This window comes from Monopterus albus, unplaced genomic scaffold (genome assembly GCF_001952655.1).
Source record: "Monopterus albus unplaced genomic scaffold, M_albus_1.0 scaffold266.1, whole genome shotgun sequence".
In the NCBI taxonomy this organism is placed as follows: domain Eukaryota; kingdom Metazoa; phylum Chordata; class Actinopteri; order Synbranchiformes; family Synbranchidae; genus Monopterus; species Monopterus albus.
The window spans coordinates 364,697-379,090 of NW_018128146.1; the positions used below are offsets into that span (position 1 = coordinate 364,697).

Here is a 14,394-nt window from a genome sequence, read left to right on the forward strand (position 1 = left end):
AGTCTGGGGCCTGCCAGTCAGAAAGTCCAGGAGCCAGTCATAGAGGGTGGGGTGCAGACCCAGTGTGGACAGGTTGTGGGTGAGGTTGTGGGGGACAACTGTGTTGAAGGCGGAGTTGTAGTCAATGAAGAGTATCCTGATGTAGGAGTCTCCATTTTCCAGGTGAGAAAGAGAATAGTGGAGGGCAGCTGCGATGGCGTCTGAAGCAGCCCTGTTGGACCAGTAGGCATACTGCAGGGGGTCCAGGGTGTCCAGTATACTGCTCTGAATGTGGGCCAGCACCACTCTCTCAAAACACTTCATAATGATTGGGGTGAGTGCCACTGACCTGTAGTCGTTCAGGCAGGTGACCGGGCTCTTCTTGGGAAGGGGGATGATGGTTGTGGTCTTAAAGGAGGCTGTCTGTGGAGCTGATGATGCTGGTGGTGGTCCTGTAGTCTGTGATGTGCTGCAGGCCTTGCCACATTCGTCCGGAGTCAGTAGTAGAATAGAAGCCATTCAGCTTCTCTCTGTACTGCCTCTTTGCCGCTCAGTACTCATACAGTATTGTTCAAAATAATAAGTTTTACTAATGCATCTACAGTATATTTTGTTGGCTGGGCTATGCCTTGGTGTTGTGTCCTTGGCATCATTAAGAGGCTGGAGTCAACACTGAGTCTCAGGTTTTTATTGTTAATGAGGTATGATTTTTGTAAACCAGTAGTGTGGTTGTGTCAGCCTGGGTGTCCTCTGTCAGTTTGAGTTTGGTGCAAAAAATTATAGGCTGTTCAGCTAAAATGATCTCCAATGCCTTAAAATGGAGAGCAAAACCAGAGAGACGTGGAAGAAAACGGAAGACAACCATCAAAATGGATCGAAGAATAACCAGAATGGCAAAGGCCCAGCCAATGATCAGCTCCAGGATGATCAAAGACAGTCTGGAGTTACCTGTAAGTACTGTGACAGTTAGAAGACGTCTGTGTGAAGCTAATCTATTTTCAAGAATCCCCCGCAAAGTCCCTCTGTTAAAAAAAAGGCACGTGCAGAAGAGGTTACAATTTGCCAAAGAACACATCAACTGGCCTAAAGAGAAATGGAGGAACATTTTGTGGACTGATGAGAGTAAAATTGTTCTTTTTGGGTCCAAGGGCCACAGACAGTTTGTGAGATGACCCCCAAACTCTGAATTCAAGCCACAGTACACAGTGAAGACAGTGAAGCATGGTGGTGCAAGCATCATGATATGGGCATGTTTCTCCTACTATGGTGTTGGGCCTATTTATCGCATACCAGGGATCATGGATCAGTTTGCATATGTCAAAATACTTGAAGAGGTCATGTTGCCTTATGCTGAAGAGGACATGCCCTTGAAATGGTTGTTTCAACAAGACAATGACCCCAAACACACTAGTAAACGAGCAAAGTCTTGGTTCCAAACCAACAAAATTAATGTTATGGAGTGGCCAGCCCAATCCCCGGACCTTAATCCAATCGAGAACTTGTGGGGTGATATCAAAAATGCTGTTTCTGAAGCAAAACCAAGAAATGTAAATGAATTGTGGAATGTTGTTAAAGAATCATGGAGTGTAATAACAGCTGAAAGGTGCCACAAGTTGGTTGACTCCATGCCACACAGATGTGAAGCAGTTATAAAAAACTGTGGTCATACAACTAAATATTAGTTTAGTGATTCACAGGATTGCTAAATCCTAGAAACAAAAACGTTTGTACAAAATAGTTTTGTGTTTGTACAGTCAACGGCAGACACTGCTATTTTTTTGAACACACCCCTTTCAACTAATTGCCCAATTGCACAGCCTTAAGAGCGTGCATATCATGAATGCTGGGTCTTGTTTGCTTTCTGAGAATCTACTGCACCTACTGGTAACTTGTTTGCCATGTAGCAATAAAAAATATACTAAAAACCTGGATTATTCTGGTTAGTCACATTATACTGCTATTATTTTGAACAATACTGTATATGTAAATGCTCATGCCAGCACCACATTCACAGCTAAGAATATTCCCCAACAAATGCACCATTTACTGCTGTTTGAGTAATGCCTACTAAAACTACAATGCCCAGCTATCTGAGGAGTCTTCTTTTAAAAAAAACAGTGTATTTTTGATCTTTAATGACTTTTATCTTTAGCTTTGTTTAAAAAAATACAGCCCCCTTTTTTATTTAAATGAAAACAGTCTTCCAGTGAAGAGGCAAAAACCACAGCTGGACTTCTGACAGACTAAAATGTGATAAACTGTACACTGTGGTCCACTAAAATGAAGCAGGTGGTGGAATATTTCAAGATCAAGTTAGATGATGCAGATGCCACGAGTCAGATAGCCCCCTCTAGTGGTCATGCAGGGAAACTACACCGACATGCACAACATGGAGCTGCTTATTACATCCAACCAAACCCCTTCTGTGTCAGCATAAAACTTTAATTAAGCCACCTAATCTTGGCTCTGCTTCATGTATGACAGCTCGGGAGAAATGTACATCAACAAAAAGCTGACTGGAGGTTTACATCAGTGGAAGGACTGAAACAAAGTCTGTATGGCTGAAAATACAGTGATCCCTAAACAGATTACTCCGAGTACACTGCCTCTCACCTCGAAGGCTGCTGAGCCTGTTGCTAGGGAGCCTGTGGTAACAGTTGAGAGAGAGCGTTAACCCTCGATGTGACAACATTCGCTCAGTCCTGTGTGTCTATTCATTTGCGCAGACTGTAGAGCCGCACTCTCCCTCTTTGCAGCAGCAGCAGCAGCACAACTCTCCCACTGCTCAGCAAAAACAGTATTATATCACCTCACTTAGGATATGAAAAGGACCCTGCAATCAGACGCCTATTAGAGTAACAGACTATAGGCTACAGTGTTGAAAAAATGTTGTCTTAAGTGAAGCAAGATGAGCAGAAGTGACAAATATTTCACTGTTTTTAACATCCAGGTAGTGATCAGTGGTGACAGCCTGGGGAAGCCTGTTCACCACACAGGTAAAGACGGAGTCTTCATTTCACTGAACAAAAACGGAAAGCTTAATTCAGAACGCTGTTTCATCCAGATAGATGCAGCTACATTGAGTTTACTAAGGCTAAAATTCCAAAAGGCTGAGTCTCACAATACAAAATTGATTGCTTTTCCAGTCCAATAACACGACAGTCTTTGTGTTTAATGCTGTGTGATTCATCTACAGCATTCACCCTCAAGACCCGAGTGCGTCATTGGCTCGGTTTTCCTACAATAGGCCCTCGGGGGCTGCAGCTCTACTTGTCGTGACTGAGAGAGAGAGATAGGAGGAGAGAGAGTCACACGAATGAAAGTGAAAGGATGGTGAAGGAAGAGCATTTCCTTCAAGGTAAAGTGTGTACACCTCCTGTGAGGTGCAAGGCATATTTCTTTAATTTAAGGGCATACGGGCATGACCGTATTTATTTAACAGTAGAAGCTGCGCTCACTTCTGATGTATGCATGAATGAGTGTGTCAGAAGGTCAAATGCACAGCACGGCAGTGAGGCAGTGTTCCCTTTCTGCTTCATCAACCTTCATCGCAGGTTAGTTTGACATGGAGGAAAGAGGTGGTCTGACAGCTCAGCTCCCAGCCTGAACAGTGAGTAACTGAACTTGATATTCATGATCTTTTTAAATACAAACTCCTCAAGCAGCTTAAAGTCACTGTAAAATAAATTACTGGCAGAGGCATTTGATTTTTTAAAATAAATTATAGTGGTTTTGTTTCCTTCAGATTTTGCTCTGGTAGTTTAAAGTTTTCCATTTCTGGTTGGTGTGGACCTGTATCTTAACACAACAGATCTCTAAAGCGCCAACATGATACTGTATCTGATTAGAACAAGCAACATCACTCAAATCAAGTCCCAAAACACTCTGATCACTAAGGCCTATATTATAAATAGTAATTATCCCAGCTCAATCATTTTACCAACATAAAATGGCAACAAGGAGATGGATGCAGCAGACTTACCCTACCATTGGCCCCCCTTGCTCCAAACTGTACACTTGCCTCGGGTTCAGTAGGTACCTGAACTTCCTCAGTACCCTGAGAGAAATGACAGGCAGAAACAGAATGATGCTTAGGAATACAACAAGGATCTATGGAACTCAGTGGCCAGCATACACACTCATATTTGCAGTGTCAGAATTTTATCAGACCAGTCAACTTTTACTGTACACCTTGTGCTGTATTGTAGATTTAATTCAAAACACATACAGTTGCCATTTTAAAAATCAAAAACAGAATGCCTCTTATTTTCAGCAGCATTCAATTCATAGCTCAGTATTTCGTTAGAAGCCCCTTTGGCAGAAGTTCCAACTTCCTGTCTTAATGTGTGAGTATCTACAAGCTTTGCAGACCTGGATGTGGACAGTTTCTTATTCTTCCTGGCAAATGTTCACACACTTCATCAGACTGGATGGAAAGTCTCTGATCTGCCATTTCCAGGTCTCTCCACAGATGTTGTGTAAGGTTTAAGTCTGGATTTTGGCCAGGCCATTCAAGGACAGTCCGAGACTTCAGAATCAGAATCAGCTTTATTGGCCAGGTGTGTCAGACACATGAGGAATTTGACTCTGGTACATCAACTCTCAATGTGCATGTACACATCCCCATGCAAGGGGCAAGTAAACAGTAAACCAGACTTGCCCCTCTAGCATAAAGGCCTGACTGATAGAGAGCTGTTGAGATGGTTGTCCTTCCTGCAGGTTCTCCACCTCTGCAGAGGACTTTCAAAGCTCTGTTAGAGGGACCCTTGAGTTCTTGATTTCCTCCCTTACCAACGGCCTTCTTGCCTGGTTACTCAGTTTGGTCAGACACCAACTATAGGAAGAGTCCTGGTGGTTCCAGACTTCTTCCATTTCACACCATGCTCCTGGGAACACTCAGAGCTTTAGACATGGTTTTATGCCCTTGTCCTGATCTGTGCCTCGCCACAGTTTGATCACAGAGGTCTACAGCGGGTCCCTTGGTCTTCATGGTTTGGTTTTTTGCCTTGACATGCAATGTGAACAGTGCAGACATCCCACCTTTCACGGACATTCTGGTGGTCTCCTGCATATCGATAGCAGCTCACTGATGCCCACAAGTCTGTCCAGTCAGTTCAGTTTACCACAGGTAGATCCTTGTGGGGAGGCAACAGGGCAGTGGGTAGAGCAGGTGTCTCCCAACCGGAAGGTTGAAGGTTCAAATCTCAGTGCTCGCAGTCTACATGTCAAAGTGTCCTTGGGCAAGACACTGAACCCCCCCATTGGCCCTGATGGTTGAGTTGGTGCCGCAGATGGCTGCCTCGGTTCTATACCGGAAACAAATTCCTTGTATGTAACATACTTGGCCAATAAAGGTGATTATCCTGTGGACCTATCATTATAGGTGCCTAATGACTGCAGGTTAAAGGGTAAAACTGATGATTTTATGAATTTAAAATTTAATTTACAAACACAATAAAGTCTGCTGAATAGTTTCTGAAGCAACTGTATATAAGTTTAATAAGTTATGAATGAGAGTCAGAATCAGAATCAGCTTTATTGGCCAGGTGTGTTGGACACACAAGGAATTTGACTGGTACAGTGGCTCTCAATGCGTATGTACATATCCTTATGTAAGGCAGCAGTGGGCAAGTAACCAGTATAAGGCTGAGAACAGAAGTAAAGAAGTAATGTGCAATCAAGCAAAGGGATGTGCCCCTTAGGAATAAAAATAAAGTGTTATATACACACAGTCTGGATTTGTCGGATCGATATGTACAGTACAAAGTATATGTCCTTCTACATACTATGAAATAACCAGGTTGAACATTTGGATTCAGTCTGGCACTGTTAGAACAGCAGGCTGTCTTTGGTCACCAAAGATTGGCTATCAGTGTGAGCAGGACCACCATCTTGGATTGACAAAGAATCACCATATTTCTCGCACACCCGTCAACTTTCATCTGAAACTGCCCAAACCGCATAGAGTGTAGCACAGACCCTTCGAAGCTGTAGATTTTGAGGTTCTAGATGACAAGACAAAATACATGTATGTCAGGGATATAGACGAATATATTTACTCGAATGGAGCATCTTGGTTTAATATTTAACTAAGCGTCTTATTTAACTAAGCGTTCAGGAACAAGAGGCATGATATGAAAGAGAGAGAAAAGAGGAATGAAGATTCACGCTCTTCACTCTTCTCTCTGTGATCGTTTCACACTCACCAACAGTGTGTTGGCAAGATGCACGGCAGCTTCCTGTAACCTTCACAGAGTTACATAAAATGTTCATTGAAGCCTGCACATTCATCTTCACACACGTCTCGTGCAGGCAATTTTACTTGGACCTAATGTGCTTCTGATATCCAGCAGGAGACCAGTGTGATTATGAATATTTTATGTAAACCATGCCTCAGCCTTGTGTTTTCAAAATGATGGACTGATATGTTGAAATTACTGACTGATAAGTAATAAGTAAAATCTGTTGAAAGCTATAACATCTGTATGTAGGAAGAAGCTTATACAACTGGTCATGAGTTGTTGCAGTCAAACCAAAGATGTGAAATGGAAAAAAAAAATACTTGTCAGGATCCACACAGACAGAAATAGCAATATATTTTCCTCTGGCTTCCTGTTCAAAATCATTTTGTTTTGTTCTTGTAATCTCTATTATTAGTGGATAATTTCCTTTATAATGGTAATAAAGACTAGAGTGTGTTGCTATGGTAATGTGACAGGCTGAACCAGAGCAACAGTGTGTGACTATTCTCTGTTGTGAGGGAGGTGGGGAGCAACACCACAATGAAGACATTTATTTACAGTGTGTATAAGCACCCTTCATCTCCAAATTACATCATTCAGCGGGACATACAGAAACTATAGCACCCAGTGTGCATCCATATGTATGGGATCCTTCTGAGCATTTCCTCAGTGCATCCACTAGAGGTAGACAACATATCGATTATATAAATTCTTTAAGGCTTATAAGACATGAATAATCACTGATGGTTGTCATCAAGCAAATGCCTCAGTTAGTAAAAAGTGAGGAGACAAGTGATGAAAAAAAAATGGTCACACACCAAAGTCTTCCACTGTCAAATATAAATCAGTCAATCAGTCAAAGTGTTTATATGGAGGATAATTTACCCAGAATTAACATTTTAAGACAAATGGAAAACTAACTATTATGATATTATGATTATTATTACATACAACAAGGATATTAAATGCTTAACAGAAAAAGAAACTGAAAATAAACTAGATGTTGAAATTAGAAAAGGAAAATAAATCAACATACTGTATCACATTAAGAGCAATAAAAATCTTCAATCCAATTCTTTTACACATTTTTCTGAATGATTGTTTTTTTTAATGGTTTTAACTTTGTTCCCAAAAACCTATCAATAAATATCACTATATTCCTATGTTTTATTTTGAGAGTACATAACAAAAATATAGAGGAATAATTATCTTTGACTATGTCTATAATTTATGACCACTATGCGTGGTCACAGTACAAACTGCAACAGACCAGCGCCCACAGCAGGTGATGGTGACTTACCGCTCCCCCTGCCTCCCCCCACTCTTGGGGTTGACAAGGACCAGCAGTGGGTGAGTGCCTGGGACTGGGGTGATCTGCAGACAAGGAAGGAAAAACAGTCTCAGGGATCTGCTAACCAGCTTTGTTTGGTCACTTCAGCAACCTGCAGGATGGATGGCTGTGGGGTGATGACCGGCGGACCTGCAGTGTTTGTCCATCTCCAGGGGAGAATTTGAAGGTCTGGTTGGCGTCGTCAGGGCTGGTGCTGGGTGGCGACTCCCCCTCACCGCGCTTCACCACAGAATGACGGTCCTGAGCACAGATATAGAAAACATCATGATTTGCAAACCACCTGGATACACGTTTCTCCTTAAAGATCAAACTGTACTGTACAGGTGTATGAGTTATCGCTGAGTGTGAAGCTGAGTCTAGTCCTGTGGACAAAAACAGCGACTGAACAGCAGCGTCACAAACACTGCCCATCAATCATCAAACAGTTCATCCACTTTGCTGCTGATCCTGCTTATGGCAGCAGCAGGCTGAGCAAGGTGCACATGTTCTACTCATGCAGTTTGTGAAGGCTGAGATCTTTTTACTGTTCAGGTTGTCATGGTTTTTCTGTTTTATGCTTTTTGTTGTTGTTGCGCTTCCTGTTTATTCACATTGTGTTGTCCCCTCTATGCTTTTAGGTTACGCCCGGTCTCCCCTTTGTTCTGTTTTCCCGCCCTTGCTGTTGCCGCTCCTCCACCTGTTCTGCACCAGCTCAGCCTCCCCTCACTCTCATGTTTCCGGCTGCCAGTCTGTCTCTGCCCAGACTTTTAATCTATGCGCTTTTTGATGCTTTTGCTTCTAGCCTGCTTTGCCCCACCACTTTGGCTCAAAGGCTTGAGCAGTGTGACTCTGTTGAGGATACGGTGGCTCACAGAAGCTTCTTTTGAAACCCGTCTTGTTAAGGACAAACTTAATGATTGTTTGGGTCATTGCCTCAACCAAGGGGCAGAACCACCACAACCAATCACACAAGGGGCAGAAAGTTAAACCACAGTCTAGGCTGCAGGCCAAACAAGATTAACGTTTATTGAACAGTCTAAAACTTACAATGGTTTACGCAAAAACATGAATTTGAACAGACTGCAACAACTTTTTCCTCAATAAAAAATATTTTAAAAATTAAATTCAAAATATTTTCACCTCAACAATAACATCAAGCAAAATAAAACTATTGTTACACATATAAAGTAGGACATGTCATTAACTCAGAATAAGTGTTGTCTCAGTTCACAACTTGGTCAAGTTTAGGATGAAGTTGATAAGGTAAATGGTGCTTGTCCCTGAACACACCAAGTAGATCCCTCCTCACCCCGAGACACCATCCTTACCCACTGATTATGTTCTGAAAATAACATATTTAGCATACTTAGCTCCGTGTTTGGTCTAAAATGCCGACGCATGTTGTACTCCTTCACCACCAACACTGCCTCATGACACAAAAGACACACCGGTTTTTCTCCTTGAAGCAGAAACTTATATTCACTTTCCCACCTTTCCTTAAATTACCTTCCTTCTGCATCAACATTCCTCTTCATGGACATTTTGGGATTAATTATTGGTTATTTCTCATTTCCACTTGTCCGGAAATTGCTGGTTAAAGGAAAAACACTGCGATATAGTGGGATGCCAATACTTCGCGTGTCCCGACATCAACGTGCATTGTGGGAGATGTAGTTTATGGTAAGTGTACATTTTCAATTAGACTTTTATTTTAAGACAACCATACGCATTTCCGGGGCCACATAAAATGATCTGGTGGGCCGTATTCGGCCCGCGGGCCTTGAGTTTGACACATGTGGTTTAAATGAATGGTTTCTTCTGGAACATCTACTGCGCATATGTGTACATGAACAACAAGAGAAAAAGCACCCTCACCAAGACAACAGGACAGATGTAGGGGGGCAGGAGAGTGTGGTCTCTCAAGGTTCCACCGTCACACTCCGGCTTCACATTAGATGCACACTTATTATGGAGCTACAGAGGAGAAGTATAAGAAGAGTGGGTGTAATCCATCTGTGAGCCTGAGTACATCAAATGTCACTGGTACGAAACGCTGCACTTTGAGGTCTTCTGACAGGACACCGCGACTGTTTGACAGGTCAAACAGTATCAGTTAGACTGTGAGTTTTTAATGCTGCGAAAAGAACAAATGCTTCGTGAATTTCACTGTTTTGACAGCGGGATTACTGCTGAGCAAACTCCAAGTCAGTGGTGACATCTAGTGGACTTACAAAGCAACACCAAGTAAAATGTCTATACGGTAGGTGTGAGGACTTGTATTATTTACTGCCTTTTGGGGGCGTAATAGTGTTCACATAGTTACACTAAGAGGACAAAAGATTGATCCCTATTAGATAAACCATTACATTTTAGGGTCATGGTTTGGCTAATGATTGTGATTATGATTAGGTAAGTATCTTGCCAGTTTATTAGGTACATCTAGCTAAAATGAATGCAGTCTAATACAACAGTTAAACATTCATGATGGTTATAATGTTCAGTTTCTGAATTATGCTGAATTACAGGGTCTAGAGGGTTAATTCTGTGATTTAGCTTATGCTCAGTGATATAAATAGGGTGGAAAAATAACAGAAATGCTTGTCATTATAGCACAGAAGAACTGAACATGATGATACAGTTAAATCAACACCTCTGAATCTGTCTGAACAAACATCCTCCATGAAGAGTGAGATATTGCAAGACGGTCATATTAGCTTGCTTTACTTCTAGCTAGGTCTACCTAATAAACTGGCTACAATGTAAGAAGACAATGCAACACTCCAACATGTCTCTGTAACAGTCACAGACTGACTTTGAGATGGCTGTATCTCACTGTCAATCTTCATAAGCCCCTTCAATAAATAATGCATTAATAGCAGGGTAAACAATAAAACAATAATAGTCTATAATAAATCAAGTGATAATACTGCACACTTACAATGTATTTCTATTGGTTAATACTAAGTTTGGAATATGGCCATTGCAAATTAACGTAGTGAGAGTGTATCTGTGTTTACATAAGGCAGCGACTCACAGTGATCTGGCACCAGACACAGTGCAGGCCTGTGAGGCCCTGGTAGCACTTGATGCTTCTGTGACAGCGGTCGCATTTGGTAGGGGAGTTACCCTCCATCCACACATGCTGCATAGCCTGGAGAGAAAGAGAGAGCAAAACCTTTCAGTAGGCAAGTACTTGAGTACTGCAAATACTTTACTTACGTTATGATTTAGCATTTATAGTCACGTATTCTGCATTTAAAAATCTACATAAAAATGCAAGAATGTCTTATTGTGATTGGTTTGTTTCCCTTTGTAGTTTTGCATCCTTTTTTTAAGTATTTCTATATCTACTTTTTAATTGTATGCGTCTCTTGGTAGTTGTTTTGTGTCTGTTTTTATTGAACTACAGATTTGTGTTTTTGGGGGTCATTTTCTGTCTCTTTTAATAGTTTTGTATCTCTTTGTAATTATTATGTATTTGTTTTTTCTCATTTGTTGGCTTTTTGCAGTAATTTCATTGTTTTTCCATCAGAAATGCTAATAGCCCCTTCACGGTTCTCTAGTGTAGGGACCCCCTGACTTCTTGGGCCCCTGAGCCTGTGCCCGGTAGATCTGCTCAGGATTCCATCGATGGGCAAAGGTGATTAACCCTCCTGTTATGTTGACCTGAACAGTATCTTTGTAATATAAACATGCAGGGGGATGTTGCAAATATGTGAATTGAACCATTTTCATTTTATATGTTGATCACACCTATTACGCCAAGCAGACGAAGTTTCATACCAATAAAATATTTTTAACTATTTTTTTTAGATTTTTTTTGTTACTTTGCACTGGGTCAATTTGACCCAGAACATAACAGGAAGGTTAATGTTGTCATTTGAATTACTTTGTTTATTGTTATAACAATGCAGCGTGTATTTTATGAGGCATCATACGTTTAACTAGAAACCACAGCTATCAAATTGCTTTGTATCACACAACACAAACAATGGTGTTTTTCAACACAAGTAAAAGCTATTTTTTTAGCAAAGAAAACATGCATGCATTTTTCATTATGGCTTCCACTGACAATGGCTTTCATTATACACTCAGTTGGTAGTTTGTTAGCTACACCCAAGTAGAACTACTCCAGTCTGATACAACTTTCTTGCAATAAATCTTCTTTTGTAAAGGTGTGCTTACAATGACAGGTGTTTCTATTATTTGTCCCCAAATTTTTTCTGTGAGGTTTGGCTAAATAATAAAAACAGCTTCAGCCTCCACAGTGAACCTAAATCAGCACCTCTCTGAAACTGAACATTATCACCTTCATGAGTGGGATTTAGTGCACAAATGTTGTATTAGACAGACTTAGTTCGAACTAGGTGTTCCTAATAAACTGACAACTGAATGTAAATTAACAAGCTAACAATAAATTAGAAGAGTAAAAGTTAAAAACATAAAAATATTTTGTTTACAATAATATAAAACAGGGCAAAACAACAAATCCTCACATTTAAAAAGAAATAACAAATGTTTAGTCAAAAAAACAACAAAGAAAAAGGCTAATTATTGATCAGAGGGAGTTTATATAGAAGCCTACTGGAAGTTTTGGTCAAACCCAAGAACTGGATTGAAGGTTAAAGCTCTACAGACCAATTAGCATATGACCTGAGTCAGAAAAGTAAAGTAAAAGCTATTTTTTAGCAAAGAAAACATGCATGCATTTTTCATTATGGCTTCCACTGACAATGGCTTTCATTATACACTCAGTTGGTAGTTTGTTAGCTACACCCAAGTAGAACTACTCCAGTCTGATACAACTTTCTTGCAATAAATCTTCTTTTGTAAAGGTGTGCTTACAATGACAGGTGTTTCTATTATTTGTCCCCAAATTTTTTCTGTGAGGTTTGGCTAAATAATAAAAACAGCTTCAGCCTCCACAGTGAACCTAAATCAGCACCTCTCTGAAACTGAACATTATCACCTTCATGAGTGGGATTTAGTGCACAAATGTTGTATTAGACAGACTTAGTTCGAACTAGGTGTTCCTAATAAACTGACAACTGAATGTAAATTAACAAGCTAACAATAAATTAGAAGAGTAAAAGTTAAAAACATAAAAATATTTTGTTTACAATAATATAAAACAGGGCAAAACAACAAATCCTCACATTTAAAAAGAAATAACAAATGTTTAGTCAAAAAAACAACAAAGAAAAAGGCTAATTATTGATCAGAGGGAGTTTATATAGAAGCCTACTGGAAGTTTTGGTCAAACCCAAGAACTGGATTGAAGGTTAAAGCTCTACAGACCAATTAGCATATGACCTGAGTCAGAGAATGTTACTGCTGAATTAGAGCGGATGTTAAGCAGGTAAGAAACCTTGTACAACGTCTCAGAGCATCCCATGATCCTAACTAAACTATTATTATATCTATTAAAGAGCCCATGGTGCTTTCCCTTGTTTTCTGACTTATCTACAATGTTACAACAGTGAATTATCATCTTAGACATGCGCTAAAGTTAAAAAAATTAGGTGCACATATGTTCTAGTATTTCTATCCAGAAGCGACTGAGTTTATACACGTCCCGCAAACTCACAGTCACAAGACTTTTTTTTCTAACAAAATTAAGTATTACATGATAGTTGTGGGATTTAGTGCACAAATGTTGTATTAGACAGACTTAGTTCGAACTAGGTGTTCCTAATAAACTGACAACTGAATGTAAATTAACAAGCTAACAATAAATTAGAAGAGTAAAAGTTAAAAACATAAAAATATTTTGTTTACAATAATATAAAACAGGGCAAAACAACAAATCCTCACATTTAAAAAGAAATAACAAATGTTTAGTCAAAAAAACAACAAAGAAAAAGGCTAATTATTGATCAGAGGGAGTTTATATAGAAGCCTACTGGAAGTTTTGGTCAAACCCAAGAACTGGATTGAAGGTTAAAGCTCTACAGACCAATTAGCATATGACCTGAGTCAGAGAATGTTACTGCTGAATTAGAGCGGATGTTAAGCAGGTAAGAAACCTTGTACAACGTCTCAGAGCATCCCATGATCCTAACTAAACTATTATTATATCTATTAAAGAGCCCATGGTGCTTTCCCTTGTTTTCTGACTTATCTACAATGTTACAACAGTGAATTATCATCTTAGACATGCGCTAAAGTTAAAAAAATTAGGTGCACATATGTTCTAGTATTTCTATCCAGAAGTGACTGAGTTTATACACGTCCCGCAAACTCACAGTCACAAGACTTTTTTTTCTAACAAAATTAAGTATTACATGATAGTTTCAGGATTTCCTTGAATGGTCATAATCTCCAGGCAGTTGCGAGTTCATGTGAGCTTGCCTGACATCCACCGATGCCACTGTAAAAGCAGAATTTTTCGACTGTGCTTGGTTTTATGGATATATTTTCCCTCCTGCTGCTGCACTGTGACCAGAGGATGTGGAGAAAAATAGAGGGCCTGAGGTTACTGCATGTCTGGGAATGTTCCTGTACAGGGACTCGCTGTTGTACCTGACCAGGTCTAACCTACAAGCAGCCGGCCAGTGAAGCCAAACACTCCATAAATGATCAGCTCATCAACACTGATTCCTCCAGAGCACAGAACCTGTTTGTTCTGACTGCTTGAGGCCAGTGTGTCTGCCACATGTGCTATGTTGCTGGCTAACAAGCGGGTTAATGACCCATGATGTTATTGTTGGTGCTACGCTACCTGTTGGAATTAACTTCACTACTTTGAGACTGTATGTGGTGGTGTGAGGGAAGATGCAGTGACCACCGGTTGGATTTATCGACCTTGGAGCTACTTGAAAGGGAGCGATGTTTCCACTACTC

General features: G+C 40.4%; 1 protein-coding gene across 6 annotated transcripts in view; it reads right to left on the reverse strand.

Moving 5' to 3' along the window:
* dgkg (diacylglycerol kinase, gamma) overlaps positions 1 to 14,394 on the reverse strand; it is a 111,015-nt gene that overhangs the window by 46,765 nt on the left and 49,856 nt on the right. For all 6 annotated transcript variants that reach the window (XM_020621709.1, XM_020621708.1, XM_020621706.1 and 3 more), the window contains 5 exons: positions 10,586 to 10,702; positions 9,427 to 9,525; positions 7,702 to 7,812; positions 7,522 to 7,595; positions 3,962 to 4,036 (listed from right to left, as the gene is read on the reverse strand). In XM_020621709.1, coding sequence (XP_020477365.1) covers positions 3,962 to 4,036; positions 7,522 to 7,595; positions 7,702 to 7,812; positions 9,427 to 9,525; positions 10,586 to 10,702 — 476 coding nt within the window. The remainder of the gene's footprint in view (positions 1 to 3,961; positions 4,037 to 7,521; positions 7,596 to 7,701; positions 7,813 to 9,426; positions 9,526 to 10,585; positions 10,703 to 14,394) is intronic.